This window comes from Trematomus bernacchii, unplaced genomic scaffold (assembly GCF_902827165.1).
Source record: "Trematomus bernacchii unplaced genomic scaffold, fTreBer1.1, whole genome shotgun sequence".
Taxonomy (NCBI): domain Eukaryota; kingdom Metazoa; phylum Chordata; class Actinopteri; order Perciformes; family Nototheniidae; genus Trematomus; species Trematomus bernacchii.
In genome coordinates, this window is record NW_022988043.1 from 19,634,958 (window position 1) to 19,658,623 (window position 23,666).

The 23,666-nt window shown below is 43.1% G+C and overlaps 1 protein-coding gene across 3 annotated transcripts in view; it reads right to left on the reverse strand.

Annotated features, from left to right (window-relative positions):
* rusc2 (RUN and SH3 domain containing 2) overlaps positions 1-23,666 on the reverse strand; it is a 47,383-nt gene that overhangs the window by 4,019 nt on the left and 19,698 nt on the right. Inside the window, exons 2-11 of one of the 3 annotated variants that reach the window (XM_034117932.1) lie at positions 15,762-17,462; positions 13,913-14,471; positions 8,308-8,964; positions 7,239-7,457; positions 6,783-6,944; positions 3,888-3,964; positions 3,549-3,723; positions 2,345-2,450; positions 1,556-1,602; positions 163-1,216 (exon numbers count right to left, since the gene is read on the reverse strand). In XM_034117932.1, coding sequence (XP_033973823.1) covers positions 163-1,216; positions 1,556-1,602; positions 2,345-2,450; positions 3,549-3,723; positions 3,888-3,964; positions 6,783-6,944; positions 7,239-7,457; positions 8,308-8,964; positions 13,913-14,471; positions 15,762-17,288 — 4,583 coding nt within the window. In that variant the 5' untranslated portion in view covers positions 17,289-17,462. Of the gene's footprint in view, positions 1-162; positions 1,217-1,555; positions 1,603-2,344; positions 2,451-3,548; positions 3,724-3,887; positions 3,965-6,782; positions 6,948-7,238; positions 7,458-8,307; positions 8,965-13,912; positions 14,472-15,761; positions 17,463-23,666 lie in introns of all 3 variants that reach the window. The other 2 variants (XM_034117934.1, XM_034117933.1) reach the window with 2 other exon arrangements.

Genomic DNA, 23,666 nt, shown 5'->3' on the forward strand with positions numbered 1-23,666 from the left:
ATTTTGGGGAGCTCACAGAGCAAGATCACAAAATGTTTCACCAGAATAAAATAACAATTAGATTCATTTTATCATACTCCGGATTCACACATTCATTGAATCAATTGTTGTTGTTTTTTTTTACAAAATATTGATTGTCATAAGATTATCCTTTTTACTTACCTGTTTTTTTGAGTTTTTGCTTTCTGTTCAGCCGCCACCGCCCTGGAAGGAGAACCAAGAGTGGATCCAAAGAGTCTCCCCCAGCGCAGACCCTGGGAGGGGCTCTCCTCCTGGGCTGTAGCCTGAGCCCCAGTCCCTGTCGCCTCCACAGGTCTGGTCTCTTTCTCCTGGTTGAGAACAGAGTCGGGTGGGCTGCCCATCCATGTGGGCCTCTTCCTGGATCCGGCCGACTCCCCGCTGGAGCTACTGCTGCTTCTACGGCCCTCCACTTCCTGGCTGGACTCGGCCCCCTCCACCACTCCCTCTCTGGTGGGGGGCAGCTGATTCGGTCTTCTTTCTGATGACTTCTTTCTTTTCTCGGTCTTAACAAACTTGGACCCCTCTGCGGATTGGTCGATGTAAACCTGGGAGGACTGCATGAGCTGGTACCACCATCCCGCTTGTCTTTCCTGCCGCTGACGCCCCTCGTCAGCCATATCCCTCTCTTTTTCTTTCCTCCTGTTTTTCTCCTCACCTTCTCCTTGGCTCTCTTGTCCAACGCCTTTCATTCTCTCTCCACTCATCCCCCTCTCCTTCCAGAGATTAGCGAACCCTTCTTCCATCATGGCCGGGTTACTAACAGTCCCGGATGTCATGCTATCCGTCGTTGCCGCCTCGCTCCTCACTCTGAGTTTATCTCCCGCTCCCTCCCTCCTCGCCCCGACCCCTTCCATCCTCGGCCACGTCCCCTCCCGTCTCAGCCCCGCCCTCTCTTTCTTCACTTCTGCGCTTGAGTCTCGGACCATCTCGCTCACGGTAGTGCTCCATCCTCTCATGAGCTGGAAGGTTGAACGCGTGGATTGGTCGACACTCTGTCCCGCAGAGCACAGCTGCTCTTTGCGACGGAGGTGCTCCTGGCCCTTTTGGAGGAGGTGGGGTTCGAAGAGCAGGTCCAGGTCGAACGGGAGGAGCGACAGCGGCTGCAGCAGGAGGAGGAGCTCCTCAAAGAGAGGCTGGCACGCCCCCTGCGACAGGGGGAGGAAACCCCAGGGCTGGTAGTGTGCTGCTATTATATCTGAGGAATGTCAATTAAAAAAGGTACAAGATTCAGAGGAATTCAAATCATTTTATCCACAATTAAATACAGGTACAATCATAAAACTTGAAAATATGTGAAACGGGACACCCTGATAAGCTTTAGAATAGGGGCTGGACATTAAACTAAAAGTATATACAATATACATTATTAAAACATCTGGAATTAGAGAGAGTTCATGTATTATACAAAAACAAGGCTAGCTAAAAGACACAGTAACACTAACCAAATACCCTAAAACCTAACCACTGACTTCATACACTTAAACATCAAAGAACTATCCAAAAATAATTAAATTATGTACAAGTTAAGTATTACCTTCATGTGTGTAGAGGTGATTGAACCAGAATTCCAAAGATTTTAGGCTGAAATATAAGGAAATAAAGTTTTAAAATCACAGTAGCATAAATGCACCACCACCATATCATTTAGTCCTGACACGGTAGAACACCTTAAAACCATATTTATCTAAAAGTACGGCTTTTATCCTACAATATAAGTGAGACTTAGAATGAAAAATCAACACTTTCAAACTTTTGAGTGATCTGGATAAAGTGTGTGTGTGTGTGTGTGTGTGTGTGTGTGTGTGTGTGTGTGTGTGTGTGTGTGTGTGTGTGTGTGTGTGTGTGTGTGTGTGTGTGTGTGTGTGTGTGTGTGTGTGTGTGTGTGTGTGTGTGTGTGTGTGTGTGTGTGTGTGTGTGTGTGTGTGTGTTGTGTGTGTGTGTGTGTGTGTGTGTGTGTGTGTGTGTGTGTGTGTGTGTGTGTGTGTATAATGTACTTGTCCTTGAACCTTTGTGGGGATCCCACTTTTATCCCGGGATATGAAGCAGGTCCCCACATGGCTAACCACTTATTCAAAATCACAGTATGAACCAAAGCATGTATCTTAACTTGAGACCAAAACATAACAGCAATCTCAATGTTAGACTTGCAATAACTGATTTTCGGGAAAATTGAAGCAAGCACTTTCGTTTAGCTCTACTTTTGGTCTTAAACCAGTCATGTAAATATTCTGTCCCTTAGGATGAGAGCCATTGTTGCTATAGAATATATGTATAAAGAATAGGACCATGACAGGAAATACTATGATGAGGAAGAGTGACTCACTTGAGCAGGCCAAAGATGAAGGCGTTGAGTCTCATGCTGTGGCTTGTGAGCTCAGAGAACTGGCTCACCTTGGAGAACAGGCTGTGGAGAACCCGTGTGGACGGGCCTGATTGAAACACACATACAGAACATCTTCATGTTACATGTCACCCATAGGCACCTTTTGGTTCTCTGTCAAACTGTCTACACTCCAAAACAGAGGCGCCACCTAAAGGTTCAAATGAGCAACACAGTTTTTTTATATTTTCAGGTGCGGCATTAACCTAAGACCAGGCTTGGGGACAAATGGAAAACAATGTAACGGGATAAAGTAATCAGGAGAGAAAAAAAACATAGCTGTATTCCCTGACATCCACATCAAATAAGATGTTATCAGATTACTAGCACAATTTTAAAGAGTTGATAACTAGCAGGGTTACAATGTTACAATACATTTTAAAATAAATATATATTAGGAAGCAAATGCTTTCACATTACAACCATTTTGTAAGTGCAGTAGCTGGACACCTACTGTACATTCTTAAACAAAAATATCATGTATTAAACTTAAAACAACTATATTATTCTGTAGGCCCCTTCTATCATTTGAGCCTGTTATAGCCTGTTTAATTGTCTTGTTGACAGTTCTGTAGGTTGACACCTTGTTTGTTAGAAATACAGTGGGTGCTCTCAATTCATATGCTGTGTTAAACTAAAAATGTCTTATTCTGTTTCAGGTAAAAGGAGGACACAGTGGACACATTTTTCATACTTAATATATTGGTTTCTTCCTATCTAAGGCTACATCGTTCTGTTTTCTAGCATATAACAACCAAGTAAAAAAGATCTTATTGATATTCATTTTCTCTAGTATTTAATTGCTTTGCATTTGATATTGAGGTAATCCAAAGTAACCAAAAGTAATCATTACTTTTTATATTTTGCTACTTAGATTAGGTAACTGATTACATTTCCTTTTTTTTTTTTCTTTTTTTTTTTTTTACAGGTAATTAGTAAATGGAACAGACCCTTTCTATTTCAATGATTCCTAAAATAAAAAGGAGATACTAAAATCAAGATGTTCTTTAAGTCTTATATTTGAATATATTTATAGACTGAAAGAAGCTAAAAAATGTATGGATTTTGCAGGTTTGTGTTATTTCAGCATGCATTTAGCATTACATGTGTCCTTGCTAATGTTTCATGTGTTTGCTGATGTTCTCACCCAGCTGTGTGGAGGCCTCCACCAGGCTCCAGGGCTGACAGCGCCGCTGTCCGATGATCAGGTCCAGGACGTAGGCCTTCAGACCGTCCTGCAGCACCTCGTGCAGGGCCGGGCACAGGTACTTCAGGATCAGGTGACCCACGTTGGGACTCACCCAGCTGTTCCCCAGCTTAGCCTGGCAGGGAAACAAATGATACAGAAGATGACAAATCAGGGGATTGGGAGGCAAGATGTGGGATGAAAGATTTACATTTCTGTTAATTATCTTAACTTATCTTGTGTATTAGATGTTAAATGAGTTATAGGTAGTCATCAATCTGATCCATAAAAAACTCTTACCTTTACATCTGGGTCTCGACTGGTGCCGAAGTGTGCCACAATCAGATCCACTGCTGTGTTCACAGCTTTTACCGAACCTGGCAAGGAGAAAATAATTAAGAAGTTATCCTTTTTTACTACAAATAATGGCTTTGCAATTAATGTCACTTCATTTATCTTTTGCATTATGATTTGGCATTAAAGGGTCCCTATAAGGATTTTTGTGGTTTTCCCTTTACTATAGAGTGTTTTACGTAATACACTTAAGTATTTTTTTTTCCCTTGCATTTCTTTGGATTGCATTTAACATTGAGGTGGTTAAAAGCAACGGAAACTAATCAGGTTACATTACTTTTATACTGTGATACATTTAGATTAGGTTACCGATCAGATTTTTTAAAGGTAACTAGTAATTGTAACAGAATACATTTTTGAAGTGACCCTCAAAACGCTGGACACAATGTATGTGAAACAGGTGACGAGGCTCCGTAAATCTGGCTCTTGGTTCCCTCCCTAGTACACTCAGCAGTGTAGAGGTTGTTCCCTTCAAGAAGCTAAACCTGGGTGATACAGCTGAAAGATGATCTCCCTGCTCATTATGTGACGCCCCGTGCTGCTTCAAGAGGCCTCAAATTACCCTCCTTACCATCAAGAAGCCATTCTGCAGTGAGAGGCACTTGATTTAAGCACCTTTCAACTACATCATTTCACTCGCTGTTGTGCTTGTCAACAACCCTGCATGCTCTGAAAAATGTTCCAAACTGTAATGTGAGAGTTTTACCTGCAGTATTATTTTCTTTGATATGTTATGGTACACACTAGAAACAGTTGTGTTTAGCTGCATCGGGAGAACATCACTTAATAACCTGTTATCATGTCCTCATCTGTTATTATCTCCATGACAACGTAGCAGCTCTTCACACTGAGAAAGGCTGAAAAAAGATGTGGCTCATTGCCTCAATAACAAGTATTGTGATTAAATCTTGTTTTCTTGAACCTGGCAAGGCAAGGCAAGTTTATTTATATAGCACTTTTCTGTACGCGACAATTCAAAGTGCTTTACAAAACAAATTAAAAGACTTTTTATGAATAAATACAGTAAAAACACATTATATAATGGCATTTTACAACAGGCATTACAAAGCAAAGATAATAAAATAATAAAAATAAACACCACAGGTATACAATACATGTTTAAAAGGCATACTGTAGTTCAAATATGAGCAGCTCAATTAAAAGCAGCGGCAAAGAGATATGTTTTTAGTCTCGATTTAAAAATGGTAAGCGTTTCTGCGGACGTGCATGATTTGGGTAGTTTTGTTCCAGAGTGTCGGGGCATAATAGCTAAATGCTGCCTCTCCATGTTTTGTTGTTACTCTCGGAACCAATTGCAGACCCGTCCCAGAAGACCTGAGGTACCTTGATGGCTCGTAATTGTGTAGGAGTTCATCGATATACTTTGGTCCTAAACCATGTAATGATTTAAAAACTAGCAATAGTACTTTAAAATCAATTCTTTGGCCGACTGGAAGCCAATGTAAAGATTTCAGAACCGGACTGATGTGATCCACTCTTTTAGTGTCAGTGAGTACTCGAGCAGCAGCGTTCTGAATCAGCTGCAGCTTTCTGATGGATTTTTTTGTCAGCCCTGTGAAGACACTATTGCAGTAGTCGAGTCTACTGAAAATAAAAGCATGGACAAGCTTTTCTAAATCCTGTTGTGACATTAGTTTTTTAATCCTTGATATATTCTTCAGGTGGTAGTATGCAGACATAATGACTGTTGTAATGTGGCTGTTGAAATTCAGGTCTGAGTCCATCACTACACCTAGATTTCTGGCTTTATTAGTGGTTTTGTAGTCTGCCAACTGAAGCTCTGCGATTACTTTTAATCGGTCCTTCTTTGACCTGTCTCTATGTTAATCTTCTTTAATACTACAAATTCAGCTACATGAATAATGTTATGCTATAATAGGAAGTCCAATACCTTTTAGGGTTTTCCCTTTCTGTAATGTGTCATAAGGTTTTTGAGCATGTAAATGTTCCACAGAGAATCAAATCTCAAAGTTCCCTCTTGAGGGAGTTTCTCTCCCAAACACTCCCCCCTGCCTGAAACGCCTCCATTCGCCTCCTGTGTGTACTTCCGTGACTTAGTGACATCACTACATAAGAATTGCGCTTCTATTTGCTAGCACTCCAATATACCCTACGTGACAGCCCAAGGGGCGGGACATTTCTAAGCAGTTGACCAATCACAACAGAGCCGTTCAGCTAACCAATCACAGCAGACTGGGCTCTGGTTTCAGACAGAGGGTGAAAAGAGGTGCTGCAGCATGAGAAAAATAAAGAGCTTTTTGAACATTTTTTATTTAGTTGTTTTTATTTTATTTTCCCTTGTTTTATTTTATTTTTGGGGATTTAGATTGTACTTGAATATATATTGTTAATCTAATATTACAGTTATTGTATAGTCAATTCATTGACTTTAAGGAAATATGATGATTGTGCTTAATCCAATGAAGATCGATGTCCTATTAATGTCCATAAAAGACAGGAATAAATGTATCTAGTGTAAGGTTAGTTTTAAGGTTAAGGTTAGTTTATTTGTATAGCACATTTTAAGGCACAGAGGCAATTTAAAGTGCTTCACATAGGCCTTTAACACATAATACTTTTTAAAAACAAAACAAACACACACTAGTGTAAGTGTAATTGTGTAAACATCTCCTCATGTCATTTGTACTGTGTCTGTTAAAACAAAGTTCTTAAAGAAAACACAAAATGTTTTACATCAGATGAGGTAGTAAATGAATGCAATGAGCACCAAGAAAAATGGTGAACACTTGGACATCAAGTCGCTCCTCGTTGATTCCCACTGTCACTGTCAATAATGCATATATGAACACACACACTCACCTCTCTTCTTAGTCAGGTCCACAGAGATGTGGGAGTGTGAGGAAGAGCCGGAAGATGAGGCGTCGGGGGAGAGGCAAAACTCCTCCGGGGGCCTCTCGGTCATGGAGAAGTAGTCCGGCAGGAAGTCGCTGTAGATCTGCTGCAGCTTGGCTGATTGGCCCACTGCTGAGACACACACACGCAGGTGATTAGACACATTAACACACAGCGCCTCTTTAGGAAGCATGAAAAGCTGTTTGGTATCCTTTTTATTGGTGAGACTTTAAGGAACACCTTCAAGAACCTCGAACATATTTGTTCTCCAAGGAACCCTGGGTAATATTATTCCTGTGACTTTTCCCTCAGACAATGCATTCTTTGCACCTTGAACTCTGTCAGAAATACTACAAATATTAAGTATTCAAGTCTACTCTTAAAATATCCTATAATAAGTTCCAACAGGGAAATCATGAGCACCATGAAGGCGTCCCAGCGCGTGGCCAGAGGGGGCTGAAGGGAAGTCAAACACGTTCCGTCGGGCAGGGCGTGGTCCCCCGCCCTTTCTGGGTTGCAGGTGATCGGAGAGGGGGTCTGATCCTGCAGAAGAGTAGCCTTCTGAGGCTGCCCTCTCCAGACCCAGGGGGTTTCGACGACGGTACTCCCTCCATTTGAGAGCCTGGGGGGAGAGGTGGTGTGCTGAGGGGAGGATTTGGGGTGTCGTTGGTCGGGTTAAAGAATGGATTATTGAGTAAATGGATCAAATAAATATATGGGAAAAAGTCAGATGGAAAAGATGGAGGTTAAGGTAAAGGAGAGGATTTAAGTCCATGCAATGAAGGGAGAGAAGAAAGAGAAAAAGACAAGAGTAAGAATGTTGCTCTGTTTGAAATACTACATCAACACTGAATCCCATAGCACTTTCACATAACTGAGAACCACAGCAGGAATACACTGTGTATGGGTGTGTGTGTGTGTGTGTGTGTGTGTGTGTGTGTGTGTGTGTGTGTGTGTGTGTGTGTGTGTGATGCAGTGTTGCCGTCAAATCACCAATTCTCGAGTCCCCTATGTTTGAGGCCAAGTCCAAGTCCGAGTCACCCAACAAGAGTCCAAGTCGAGTCTGAGTCAAGTCATCATAACCTGTGTTCAAGTCTGACTCCAAAGCCGAGCCACCAAGGAGAGCCCGAGTCACAAGCCCAGGTCATCATGTATTACGCGGTTTGCAGGTGAACTCGCAGGTACCCGCACCTTGGGCTGAGTATATCTGGGGCAGATGTGCACAACACAAAACTTGCCTGAATTAGAGTGCAAGACCGACAATCAATGTACAAGTCCGAGTAATCGTGCGCGAGAATTCACAAGTCCGAGTTCAAATCCTAGTCATCAGTGTGAGAGTCCGAGGCGAGGCACGAGTCACGAAAATCGGCAATTTAGGCCGACTCAACTCAAGTTTGTCAAATAGTCAGGAAGGATCTATAACAAAATAGGATGCTTATTCAATGAGAACACCCCCTGAATATATAGTTTTTAATAATCTTGTGGAACCTACCATTATGTGTCCTGGCTCCGGACCCTTTGCTTCCCTCCACTTGAGAGTCCACACATCCCAGCGGGCTCAGCAAGTCGCTATGAAGAGCCGGTAAACTCTGCAGAGCTCCATGATGGAAACAGTGTCCCTGCACCGCTGGCAGCATTGGGGGCATATTCCCTCTCTTCACCCCCAGGGATGGAGATGGAGGGGTGGGCAGTAACGGTCCTGAGCCCCCTCCATGCTTTCCTGTGGGCGGGCTGTGCAGGGGGCAGGAGAGGCTGTGTGTGGGCTGAGGGCTGGGGGTGCAGGTGGAGCAGGACCCGGAGCTGGGGACACCCTGCAGCCGCACAGGGGAGTAGCTCCCGAGAGGTGAGGGTCGGATCGATCCAGGTGGAGGGGCTGCGGCAGCCCCTTGGTACCGGTGAACATTCTCTTCTGCATCTTCACTCTCCTCTCCCGCCGGACCTCCAGAGCCAGAGCTGGAGCTGGAGCCGGAGCGGGCCTGCATCTCAGAGACGTAGCCTGTGAGCAGGGGCAGCAGAGGCTTCGGCTGCGGGGGCTTGGAGGCGAACTGGTGGTGGAAGGTGAAGGGCTGGATGGGGAGGGTGGTGGGCCGCTGGTCCTTGGTGTAGCGAACCACCACAGGACGGCTTTCAGAGGAACTGGAGAGGCCACCTAGGTTAGCACAGTTGGAGAAAAGATGGAGAGGAAAAGGAAAAAAAGCCTTGTTAGTTTAAAAAATAAAATAAAAAAAGCCTTTTATTCTGACAACATTTTGTAAAATCAAATTAAGTAAGGCTTCAATCATCAACATTATAACCATCATGAAGTTTTTGGATTTATTGATAGGTTGTTTGTTTAGATGACACACAATTTCCTACAGTCCAAGTCAAACACCTTATATCTAACCATTAATGTAAAACCCAAACATAATTTCAATTTGCACTGATTAAAACTGAGCATAGGCTCACATTTCAGAAGCTGGATCTGGTGGGTAGACAGTTAGATAGGTATGATTAGGCAGGTTACAGACTAGAATTGAAACTAAAATTACAGAGGCAACAGAAAACTGCCCAGTCATGAGTCACAAAGCTCAACAGCCCTGATAACAGACAACCATACCACGGTCTAACAATGCTCTGACAGGCCCATGTGCACACACGATCACACACTCAGACACACACACACACACACACACACACACACACCTGAAGGCAAGGCGTCAGGAGACACACAAGCAAGGAGAAGCCTTTTTCTGCACTTCTTCTCTGCCACAGTCTGTGTGTTACTGTGTGTGTGTGTTCTAGATCCAGTGCAGACAGAAGAGCATGTGACGTCAACGGTGTTGCGCAAGCTGTTTGTCACCCTAAGCCCGGCCCACCGATGCCACCTGAGCTGGGTGCGGTGATGTGTCTTGGCCAAAGGGGGCAACATTGAGCAGCAGTAGGAGCAGAGTAGAAGCGTGATGGAGGAGGGAGGAACTACACACCCAGCAGGCCTCATCTCTCACTGGGGATGGAGGACAGGAACACTCCCTCTCTGTCTCTGTTGGATCTGCTCCGTCATCCCTCCATTTTTTAAAATCTTGTTTCCCCTCCCGCCTCCCTTCCCCCTCTGCTACTTCCCTGCCTCCTCTCTTCCCCACCGGCTCCTCTCCTCTCTCACAGATGAGTCCATTAGACAGCCGAGGCTTTTCCCTTTCCTTCGCAGCATCATGTTAGCATCATTAGCGAGCGAGCTGCCTCTTGAAGGCTTTTAAAGAGGCCTGCGCGCTGCGGTGCAACAACGCAGCAAGTGAAGTCTGATGAATAATATATGTTGCTGCACAGCCTCTCATTATAATCTTAAATCATCACAGTCCATATGAAGACAGAATGACAAACTGAAGAGGATGTTTTTGAGGCATGAGAGACACATATTTCCTCAAATATCTTCATCAATTCTTCCCTTGTCTTCCTTTTACAGTCCTTATTTGTTATTCTCACTGCCCCAGTCTACTTACAAGCCGGTTTTAATACAATTATAGAAAGCCGTTAAATTGTATTTTGTTCAAACAGCTGCACTGATGCACTGTGAATAAAAAAAAGAGCACATTAAGCAGCTGTTATTAGTTTGCTAAATAACATTGTTGGGTTTTTTTCAATGTTTAATTACTTTAGAGGGAATATGATAATAAGAGCCTCACTTATCGTGCATAATTGTCCTGGTATAAAATGTAAGAACAGTAGTTGAAAATAATGAATTCAATCCAGATATTTTCAAGTGTCTTTAAAACCCAAAAGGTATCCAGTTTGCTAACATAGGACACAGTCAGCAAATATTAACATTTGAAAAGCTAATTCTAATGATCTTTTGCTTAAAAAATTACTTAAAAGGGTTATGAAAAACTGAAGTTTTCATAGTTTCTTTCCATTTCTGATTGAATGTTATATTTTGTTTTTGGGTTTGCATTGCCTGCTTTCAGATATATTTTTCATTATGTAAGAAACATTTTAATTAAAGAGGACCTATTACAATAATCTTCAGGTTCATATTTATATTTTGTGTCTCTACTGGGACATGTCTCCATGCTTTAATGTTCAAAAATCTCTTTATTTTTCTCATACTGCCTGTGCTGCAGCACCTCTTTTCACCCTCTGTCTGAAACCAGATTCGTTAGCTGGCCGGCTCTGTTGTGATTGGTCAATCACTTAGAGATGTGTTGGAATTTCCCCACCCTTTACCCCATCACATACAATAAGTTGGAGCGCTAGCCAAAAGAAGCTAAGTGTTTTGTAGTGATGTCACCATGTCGCGGAAGTAAACAAAGGACTACAATTAAGGTGTTTTTAGGAAGGGGGGGTAGTGTGTAGAAGAGGAAACTTTGAGATTTTAGTATTTGCAGAACATTTACCTACATTACTCACTACAGGAAAGGGAAAACCCCCAAAAGCATAATAGGTTCTCTTTAATTTAATAAATTAACATCAAAATTAATTTGTATAAAAAGAGATTTTCTTTCTTCAAATGTCCCTAAGATGATTTTGGAGTGTGAAAGAGGACAGCTGCAGCTCTATGGGACATTCCTCTCCTGGTGCATACACACTTGGCCTTATGCCAATGGAATTCTAAGCACGCACTGTGTGTGTGTGTGTGTGTGTGTGTGTGTGTGTGTGTGTGTGTGTGTGTGTGTGTGTGTGTGTGTGTGTGTGTGTGTGTGTGTGTGTGTGTGTGTGTGTGTGTGTGTGTGTGTGTGTGTGTGTGTGTGTGTGTGTTGTGTGTGTGTGTGTGTGTGTGTGTGTATCTAACCACACAGACAACGCAGGCAACTGAGACTGAGCTTCATAAGGTGATGTTGGTCTCTGTTCTGACACAAACTGACCACATTAAGAAGATAATAACTTTCTGGATTTTGGTTCTACGCAACAGAAAAAAAAGGATTTCGCTGTGTAATGAAGTATGTGATATTATATTATTGTAGTTCTTGATAAACATATTGTATTTATCAAGAATTACAATATTCCTCCTCTCGATGCATGTTCTTTATTTTAATGCTGGTGAAGTCTTTGATAATAAATAATGCATCGTCTTTTAGCAGTTCACTTCCCCAGAAATCACTGAGAAGAAATGTGATATCTTTTTACACTGATATTGATCTCAATCTTTATCTCGGCTATTGAGCTCCCTAATACAATTAGTTTAGTTTTAGTTAGTTTCTATTTTCAAAAAAAGAAGGGTATAAGAAAATAAGAATACACTTCAGTATCATAATATCATGTTAAGTGATACTGTATTGATTCTTAAATAATAGAGTGGTGCAGTGATGATGTCTTTTTTGTAGGCAGACCGGGAAGTTACCATTGCAAGGGCCTCCTTTTCACAACAGCAATGGGATTTTTCCATTGTATTTTGAAATATTGCAGAAAATAAGATCGGTTTATGAAACGTTTTGTTCAGCAGGATAATCTCCACATATTAACACCACAATGATTATTGAAGTATAAATGCAATCACTACAAGTAAAACACTAAGCTAAAAGTGGCTAATGTTCAGCGAGATGACATCTTGTTGTCGCATTTCAACCGGCGTTTTAATGACACATCGTAACTTTGGACATTTACGAGTGAGGTATTAAATGACGTATTTTATGTTGTAGACCAAAATGTAAAAATATCTCAGATGTGTTAACCAAAGATCTTATTTCAGGCATCTAACCAAAAACAAAATCAAAACCGTTGACTTCGAGCAGAGGGAACCTAATGTGGTAAAAGGCTAACACATTTCCTGGTTTTCAGACTCATTCCTGCACCATGATACAATGGAAGATTGTTTGTTATCCATTCAAAAGGAGTCTGTAATAGTTAACCATCTTTTAGCACCAAAGCACCTGTCAATGACACAAAAGTCAAGAAGAGGTGAAGCCATTCCTTTCCCTCAGCATGAACAGGCTTCTGTAACTTTCTCTAAACTTCCCTTGGTCTACAGGCTTCTCTGATGATAATTAAACACACGTATGCAAACGCTGCTGACCCCGACGGAGCTTAGAGTGCTGATGTAGACCTCAGCGGGGGGTTCTCTGCACCTTTATCTCCTCTCTAACCTGATTGTTCTTCAGGGTGCGTTCGGCCCACTTCAACCCTTCATTCCTTCTGAAAAGCTGAGGATACACACTCTGCTCCAAGAACATGTATACATGCTGGCACACGGGTGTTTTCTCACACACACACCATGCAAGTCTTAACATACAGCACAATACAATACAAAGACTTACACAAATATATGTAAGGTGGAACTGCTTGTGCTAGTCTGAATGACGAAATGATGAGTGAAATTCAACATTAGGGCTGCAGGATTTTTCTAAAAATAACTAGTTGTGATTAGACTCCTCTGCAGCACTACAATAGCTAATGAAGATTGATATTTTCACATATTTAAAAATATTACACTTGAATATTGCGATTTCGATACAATGTGATTAATTGCCCTTTACAACATAATTTGTTTGTATGTGAGAATAATATTGTCAGCATGTAAATAATTAGAGTTTTCCTCAGAATCAATATTTTAGATGTTTTGCTACTTGCATTCAACCAACAACATCAACAGTGCTTAAAAACCTTAAGAGGACCACTAAAAACGAAGAACAGGTTCGAGAGACACATTTTTCCATAAATGCTTATCTGTTAACCCACTGTACGGGTTATTTTTCAAATGAGGGAAGCAGTTATAGTTAATTAGTTATTATTGAATCAAGCAGAAGTAGATGAAGCAATACAAGTAGCTTGTAGTGAAAGCACTAATGGACAAATATGTATGTTTTCTAACAGATTGTACAGCTTTAACTTTATGAGTAAAGTTCAAATCTCCACTGATCAGAATTTATTTTAAATCTTATAAAAGTTTAAAATGAATTTGCATGATCTAAAAAGGGTTGCTTGTAGTGATGTAGTAATCCACAGCGAACCATCACCATCCAACGGTGTAGCTCTCCTGAGATTTTAGGAGTCTATTGTGATTGTTTTCACGGCCAGCAACTAAAGCGCTACATATCTTTCTCAGGAGTCGGTGTAAATAGGCAATTGTTTGCTAACAAATAGTCATTTTTTGGGTAAAGAAGTACTTTGCTAACAAGTTAGTAACATACCTTCAACGTTAGTACGGGTGTCCCTTGCCCCCTCCAGGTGTCGCTCAATGCTGCCCTGACTGTAACATCTGGTGAAGGGTACAGGTGACAGGCTGTTACTGTCAACCTCCACACGCTGCTCCAGGATCGGAGAGAAATCCACGGAGGAGTGGGTGGAGTAAGTGGAGGAGAAAGGGTCTGCAGCTCCCTTCAGTGGAGGCGACCCCCCCGATGCTCCGTTTCTCCGCTTGCTTCTGGCGATCTCCGCGAAAGAGGTGACTCTGGGAGGAGGAGGCGGGGTGGGGGCAGCGCCCTCGCTGAGCCGCACTGGGCAGCTCAACATACGCTCCAGAGACCCGAGCGTTGGAGACTTGTCCAGGTTGCGGTCGTAGCTGCGAGAGCGGGGGCGGCTTTCAGAGGAGGCTCCGATGAGACCCCGGCCAACCGTTGGAGGGGAGATGTTGACGTACACCTGACCTTGGATCACGGTAGGAGTAGCTTCAGTCCCACCGACTGCCTGCTGATTTTTCTTCTCTTCGTCCTCTTCTTCATTATCAACATCATCATCTTCATCATCTCGCTAAATTGAACAAGGGAAGAAGATATATGGGTTGAATGATCAACGATCCAATACCGTTGATGCAAAGTGAAAATGTCGATATAATCTTCTTTAAGACATGCCCTTATTTAAAAAGTGTTCATTGGAAAAAACATTTGCACTTAAACATGACCATTTTTGGCGCTTTATAGTGAACAACATGAGGTCAGTTGTGTTCTTGGCATTTAAAATGGGCCCTATGATGCTCATTTTCAGGTTCATATTTGTATTTTGTGCATCTATTGTGACATGTTCACATGCTCTAATGTTCAAGTGCTTTATTCTTCTCATACTGCCTGTGTTGCAGCACCACTTTCACCATAGAGCCTGATCTGCTCTGATTGGTTAGCTGGCCGGCTCGGGGGAGGAGTGTGTGGGAAAGAAACTCCTTCTGGAAGGATCTTCGGGATTTTAGCCTTTGCAGAACATTTACATGCACAGAAATCTACATAACAATACAGGAAAGGGATCACCCTAAAAGAGCATAATAGGGCCCCTTTAAAATAACACGTTGTTTTTCACTTAATTGTCTGGGAGAGCCCAGAATTAAAATTGTCAACTGACTTCTGATTTCCATTTGTGAGTTGATATGCAACTTAATGTGTTAAATGGGTAAATTCGATTGTCTCATGTTGATAACAACTTCAGATTCATACCCCTAAAAGTCAAATACACTAATACACAGCCAATGTACTGAACTGCTAGCAAGCTAGATTTGCATTGACACTTTTACAGACTAGAAATAATACCCTTCAGCTCAACATTACTAAAAATAATCCTCAGACATGATATCAGATCAGCCCAGACAGTGGCTGTGATCTAAAGTGAGCCATTGGCTGACTACTGTGTTACTGTATCAGTGTCATGGCTATTTTAAGTTCAGGGTTATTGTCATTGTCACAGGGCCTTTAGTTTTTGCAGTGTTCATGCTACTTGTCCATTGTGCTGTGAATGGTTCAGGCCGATCTTACATCCAGGAAATGGATCCAGGACACTCAGTTTTGTCGCGTGCCTCTTTTAGTGGCCCTTGAGGAAATATGGGCCAGCAATCAGTATGCTCTGATTGGCTTGCAAGAAACATTTATCCGATGGTGGGCTCTATATTCGGATGTGTTTTCTGAGAGAGGCAGCTCATAAAAGAACTGACTAGGTTGTCTTATTTTACAGTTTTGGGGTTGATAGGCATTGCACACATCTTATTATATGTGCCAATCACTGAAAATATAAGTTAATGTACCTAATAAAACCAGTGAAGTAGGATTCTCTACTCACCCTAGAAGACTCCACATCTTCATCTTCTTCTTCCACACCCTCTTCATCAGCTCTTTGCCTGAACAGGAAGTACTCATTGGGTTGGGTCGGGGTGGGGCTGCCTTTGCTGTGCTCATCGGAGCAGCTGTTGACCGAGGAGCCTGCAGGGCTCGGGGACGACTGGGACGAAAGGTCACAGGTGACCAGCTTGTAGTAATTTTGTGTGGCGACAACTAGGTGCGCCTGACTCTGGAGACAGGACACGAAGTCACCAGACGACCCAGAATGTGGAGGCTGGTAAGAGTTGCAGTTGGCGTCGAGATCAAGAACCCCTTGGTGCTCTACAGCACAGGAGCAGGTGGAGGAGGTGGACAAGTGCGGCTCATGGATCAGAGAGAAGGGTTGTTGCTGTGACAAGGGAGGCTCCGTTGGTGAAGTGTGAAGGTCTAGATAGAAGGCCCCTCCGGTTGAGTCTCTCTTGTTCCCTGGAGGATCAGACACAGACGAGGTGCGGGAGTGGTCTGTGGAGCTGTTGAGGTTGGTGTGCCCAGAGACCGGTGGCTTCTCGGGAATGCTGTTGTTCATCTTGTTGTAAATGGCACTGAAGTTCACGAGCACGCCATCCGAGCTGTTGCACGAGGAGTCGCTGCCGTAGCCTTGCTGGCACTCCGAGAAAGGCTCTGAGAAGGATTCAGGGAAGTGCTGGGGGTAGTTCTGGCTGAGAGCACAGCAGGAGCACTGTCGCGTGGAGGAGCTGGAGGAGCTCCGTCCACACCTCATAGGATGATCTTCATCCTCTCCATCGTCATCGCCCCAGTCTTGCTCTCCACAATCCATGGACATGTTGGAACCGCTGCTGCCGAGGCGCAGCTGGCTGTCCAGTCCTAGAATGTCCATGTCCTCCAGTTGAGTGGAGAGGTCCGAGGCTTCTGCCCTGAGGGACTCCCCACTGCTTCCACCAACTGACCTGTGCAAGAGGAAGGGCTCAGAAGCAAAGTTGTGTAAATGGAAAGAAGCCATCTGGTCATCGTGGGCAGAGTTTATGTCACTGTGAAGGTGAAAAGAGGAGTCTTCAAGATAACCACTGAGGTTGTCACCATCCTCCTCCTCTTCTTCATCCTCATCTTCGGTATTCAGGAGGAAGGGATTGTGACGCAATGGATTCCTGTTCCTCGGTTTAACTCGCGGTAATGTGTGAGCTGTAATCAGCTGGTCCTCAGAATTACTCGAGGTAAATGATGAATCATCACTTGCTGTGCTGCCTCCTCTCCCTCCGACTTTCCTATCTCTCCCCCTGTTGTGGGATGCCCAGGAGCCGCTGGAGGTCTGGATCAGGCTGCTGAAGAGGAGTGCCTCTCTCTGAAGGATGTCTCTCTCTGGAAGGGAAGTGGTGCGACTCAAGCCCAGGTTCTCCGGTGGGATCAACGGGTTGCTCCTTTTCAGTGAGCCCCCGCAGCCAACCTTCCGCACACCTGAAACCTGGCAGTGAACCAGGGGGATGTGGCGCACGATCAGGGTCTCACCTGACAGCTTAGAGGAGCTGTCCATGGTCCAGGAGGAAGGAGCGTGAGACAGGAGCAGAGCAGGCTGAAGGGGATGGTATATATGTGGTTTTGTGGAGGTTTGTGTTCAATTTCTGTATGCTGGGCCCAGTTCTGCAGGGCTGCCAAGGATACGGAAGGAGAGGTCCAGGAAGTCAACGCCTTGGTCAGAGTGGTACATCTGGAAAACACAAAGAGACAGAGAGGAGAGATGTTATAGAAGCAGGCTCCAAAGCACACATATGCAGGCTTCAGGCTACATGGTAAATAATGTAGAGTCCAGGAAAGACAGCAATAAATTGATCTACAAGACCGGCAGGGGTCCTGCTTTGGTTATTTCGCAGATAGGGTTCTTATTGATTGTTTTTATTTGACGTTTCATCATTGTTTTTATCTTTGTGGCTGTATATCCTTCAGTCATGGAAAAGGTGTTTGCTATTTCATAGTTCTAATCTAATGGCGCATTTCCACTACAGCGCGGAGCTCGCTTTAAGCGTGCCGTGCCGTGCCCGGCCCGTTTTTGGTTGCGTTTCCACTTGGCGTAGTACCGGCTAGCGGGTACTATTTCACAGTTTTTCTTGCCCCATAAAATCGAGGTTCTTTCCGGGCCAACAACCAGGCTGAGTCGTGTTGAGTATGCTAAACTAGAGCTGGCAAGGGGGCTACAACTACAACAAAATGAACATATTTGACCGTGATTTAATTGTAATACACGTTTCAAAATGATGCCGAAGTAACAACATACTGATACCGGTTAGTAAAAACCATGAATTAATGCTTTGACAAGTCTGCAGACAGACAGCAGGCGAACAACCTTTTAAAATGCGTGTTTTCTAAATGGAGATCGGCTAAGCTAACGCAATATATGCTCCGACCGTCCACACTCACAACAACGGCCTATACAGACATAAATAAAGCAGCGACTGTATTCACCATGACACAGACAGTCTGTGGTTTGTACTTGTTTAACTTTTGTCTAGTTTCTGAACAGATATGAGGAGCTGTGAGCTCTGAGTGCTAACAGCTAACGGCTGATGTTGGTTTTCTGTGGTTCTCATTGAAGATGACATCACGGCTCGGCCTACACTGCGTTACTATAGTTACTGCCCCAGCTACTAAACTGTAATGGAAACGCAGCATAAAGTGAGCCAGTCCTAACAAGGCCTAACGAGGCCTAGCCATACCGAGCGAGGCCCTGTAGTGGAAATGCGCCATAACTTAGCTTGACTTAATGGGAAATCAGGACATTGCTGTAAAAAGAGCTCAATGCTTTTCATTTTCCTTGACTGAACAATGGTTGATGATCCCAAGATTTAAAAAGGACATATTATGCTCATTTTCAGGTTCCTTAATGTATTTTATTTATCTTATGCTGCCTGTGCTGCAGCACCTCTTTTCACCCTATGTCTGAAAGATTGTTTAGCTGGCTGTTATAATTGGTCAACCGCTTTTTAGATGTTGGAACACTAGCCAATAGAAGCGCCAGTGTTACATTGGGATGTCACTATGTCACAGAAGTAAACAAAGGAATCCCATGGATATGTTTCAGGCAGGCCATTCACATGCACAAACACCTATAACACACTAAAGGAAAGGGAAAACCCCCAAAAAGCATAATAGGGCCTCTTTAAATGTTTATACTTCAGTCGAGATGAAATAACAATGCCAAGACTTTTGTCATCTTTACATTACATTACATTACATGTCATGTCATTTGTTAGACGCTTTTATCTAAAGCGACATACATACATTCAGTACTGTGGACAATCCCCACAGGAGCAATTTGGGGTGAAGTGTCTTGCCCAGGGACACAACGACATGCTGACTGCAGTGGGATTCGAACTTGCTATCCCCTGATTCGAAGTCCATCATACTACATACTACCACTGAGCCACCGCCTCTTATTCCAGATTTCAATGTCTTTAATTGTCTGTGCTTCATTATTTCTATTTCTCTGTGTGTTTAACCTTTTTTAACCTGAGATATTAAAGTGACTAATATATGCTTAGCTAAAATAGCTGCAGTAACCGTACAGAACGTTTTACTTCCAGTCTCGTCTGTGCAGCAGGGTGAGTCAGCACCATGTGAAGTGGAAACACACACACACCACACACACACCACACACACACACACACCACACACACACACACACACACACACCACACACACACACACACACCACACACACACACACACACACACACACACACACACACACACACACACCACACACACACACACCACACACACACACACACACACACACACACACACACACACACACCACACACACACACCACACACACACACACACACACACACACCACACACACACACACACACACACACACACACACACACACACACACACCACACACACACACCCACCTGACTGTTAAACAGGGCTATGATCTCATCCATATTCAGATAATACACCCTGAATGACACACACATACCGATACACACAGGGTACAGCAACCGTTTCCCTCACCGTTATCTGGCAGACCTTAAATTAAATTAAAATAAATCCCTAAAATGTATATTATTTGTTTATTTCAATGAGCTGATTAAATGTGTTAGCACCCTGTGATATGATTAATGGACACTCAGGGGTGGAATAATTTACTGGCTGCTGATGTATCGATGCCTGTTATTTTTAAATTACAGGGCAACAAGATGTAGACTCAGTGCGTTGGTGCAGTTCAAGCAAACAAATCAGGACAAGACAATAATAGCTTCTATCCTACACTAGTGGTATTATTTACATTTAATTCCGTTTAAAGGGGCCCTATTATGCATATTTTCAGTTTTCATAATTCTATTTTGTGTCTCTACTGCGACATGTTTACATGCTTCAATGTTCAAAAGGTATTTATTTTTCTCATACTGCCTGTGCTGCAGCACCTCTTTTCACCCTCTGTCTGAAACCAGAGCCCAGTCTGCTCTGATTGGTTAGCTGGCCGGCTCAAGTACAAAGTGCAATAGCGTACAAAGTGCTGGAGCGATTGTTACCTAGTGATGTCAATATGTTACGAATGTAAACAAAGGACTACAATGAAGGCATTTCAGGAATGGGGGGGGGGGGGGGAGTGTGTGTGAGAGGACCTCTTTGGGATGTTGATGTTAGCCTTTGAAGATCATTTACGTGTACAAAAACCTATATAGCATACTACAGGAAAGAGACAACCCAAAGAAGCATACAGTAATAGGGCCCCTTTAAGAGCAGGGAGAGACTTTTATACTATTAGGCGCTTTCACAGAGTACTTTTCCCCCCGAACTAGGCCGATAGGGGGGGGAGATTTGGTTTCACACCAAAAAGGATCTGGAACTAGTCGCGCGAACCTTTTGACCCCCAGATAGTCCCTGCTAGCGAGGTAGTACTTTCCTGAGGAGGAAATGGTTCGTGGGTGTGTCGGCCACACTAACAATTTCTGATTGGCTGGGTGAATTGCAAACCACGCCCCGTAAAACTCCGAAAGGTTTTGTGAACCCAAAGCAGAAGAAGAACAAAATGACGTCAGCGGCTTCATTTGCCTAATCCTCCCTCAGGGACTTATTCCGGTCAGAACGCGATCTACTAGGACAGTTCGAGGGACGAGTTCGGGGGGAACAAGTACAGGGGAAAAGTACCAGCTAAGTGCTTGGTGTGAAAGCGGCTATAAGCTCAAATGAATGTGGGCATAATATCTATTGTCGGTGCTAGGGCTGCACGATATTGGAAAAAACTGACATTGCGATATTTTATTCCCCTGCGATATATATTGCGATATGAAAAAATATAGGAATTTAAGAAAAGATCGTTTTTTTGTCCGCAAACCATCCTTTCTTGAACTTTAATGCTATACAATTGGTATTTCTTTAACAATATTTAACCGGATGAAGGATTTTAGTCACAGACTTCTGGATCTTAAGTTATCAGAGCAACAAGCTGAGCTAGCTCGGTTATCCTGCTGGGATCTGATCAAGAATGATTGTGATTGGTGGTTTGCTGTGCATGCAGAGCCTGCATGTCACTCACTCAAGTACCCCTGACATGAGAGCCGCACAAGTTTTTCTTTTGTAGCAAGCAGCAAAAGAATTGTAACATGACGTGTTTGAGTTCATTTGCCTACTCAATATCGCACGTCCTAAAAAAAAAAAAAGGAAAAAAAAAAAAAATCGCACGTCCTGCGATGTGAATAATGCGCATAACGCGATTATCGTCACGACACGATATATTGTGCAGCCCTAGTCTGTGCACTTTTTTTTTTAGATGGATGGATATTTCCTGTGTCTCTTAACCACCATTACATCTGATTTGAGTAAGTTGATTAATTATTTCTAATGTCTTTAAATGTTCTCCATTAAAGTAGTGAAGGGTACAATATGAGATGGATTAGGTATAAAAATGATTAAGATTTAAGAGATATCCCTCGATAGAACAAACTGTAAAACATAATCCCAGATTCAGAAGGTCAATTGTAAGAAACTGTGCAAGTTTTGTTAATACTAGATGAAAGGAATTGTGGGAATTGCAGATTTAAAATTGAGCTGGAGTTAAACCAAAGAATGATAGCTGAGGCTGCTAAATGCAGGTGTCTATGTTTGACTAATCATTGTCATCTAGTAATTTAGAAGAAAAATAAGTCTGCTTTTCTCTGTCCATAGTAAGGCTTTTGAAAATCTGCCAAAGCGAGCAATTCAAAAACACCATCAATGGAAATTTGTAGGGATGCTCCGATCGCCGATCCGATCGAGTGGGCGGGGCCTATGGGGATCTTCCATTTAAAGTGAATTAAAACTCAGTTAATGGGGCTCATTCACTGGCGCTTCCACAAACAACAACCAACATAATTATTACATTCAAATATAGTACATTATTCAAGTTTACATTAACTTTGGATAATAACAGTATCGTCTCATGCAGCTCACTGATCCAGTAATGAGTGACCCGACAGTGAAGAATAAATATATTTATAATAACTAGTTTAGCTTGTTCCAGAGGTAGATAAAATAGCTAAGTGTGTTAGGTCTAACTCTAATGCCGCAGTTCCACTACACGGTCGGCCTCGGCCACGCTCGGTACGGCTCGGTACGGCTTGGCCGCGTTGGGCCGACTCACTTCATGCTGCGCTTCCATTACAGTTTAGGAACTGGGGTAGTTACTATAGTAACGCAGTGTAGGCGGAGCCGTGACGTCATCTTCAATGAGAACTCCAGAAAACACAACACAGCCGTTAGCTGTTAGCACTCAGAGCTCACAGCTCCTTATATATGTTCAGAAACTCGACAAAAGTTAAACAAGTACACACCACAGACTGCCTGTGTCATGGTGAATACAGTCGCTGCTTTATTTATGTCTGTATAGGCCGTTGTTGTGAGTGTGGACGGTCGGAGCATATACTGCGTTAGCTTAGCCAATCTCCATCTAGAAAAACACGAATTTTAAAAGGTTTTTCGCCTGCCGTCTGTCTGCAGACTTGACAAAGCATTAATTCATGGTTTTTACTAACCGGTATCAGTATGTTGTTACTTCGGCATCATTTTGAAACGTGTATTACAATTAAATCACGGTCAAATATGTCCATCTTGTTGTAGTTGTAGACTCTTGCCAGCGCTCCTCTCTCTAGTTTAGCATACTCAGCCCGACTCAGCCCTGTTTGTTGGCCCCGATAGAACCACAATTTTGTCGGGCCAGAAAAGAGGTGAAAAAGTGGCCCCGGGCCGGGCCGGGCCGTAACTAGGCCTAGTGGAAGCGCAACCAAAAACGGGTACGGCACGACACGGCACGCTTAAAGCGAGCTCCGCGCTGTAGTGGAACTGCGCCATTAGTGTGTGTTTCGCTCCGCTCACCGGTCCGTCACAGCGGGTGGAGCTGCAGGATTTCTGCTTCACACACGTTGCATACCGCTATTTTAATGTCATTTTCGGACACCTTAAAATACTGCCAGACTGGTGAAGCCATTTTGGCGAGCTTGTTTTGCCACGCAGAGAGAAAAGTGTCATGTATTTTACGTCATCATTTTACGTCATGCGATCGGCTCTCACGATCGGCATTTTTAGATCGATCGGAGCATCCCTAGAAATTTGTGACAATTTGTTTATTGTTGGATCTACTGCATTGCCTCATTGCTCTTTTAACATTGTCATCATTCTGGAGATTCCAATGTTTATTATGTTGTATTTTGTTTTCAAATGTGCTATCTATAATGACTTAAAACAACTACAATAAACAAGTCTGCTTTGTATAGATTATGTAGTAACGGCCAGAAAGAGCCCTTTATTCTACTATTTACTTTAGTACCCTAATGTCATTAAGAAAGTCCAAGTACTTCTTGTTACATAACACAAAAGCACAAGCCTGCAATTAACAGCAAAAGCCAGCATTCATATTATCAGATAATC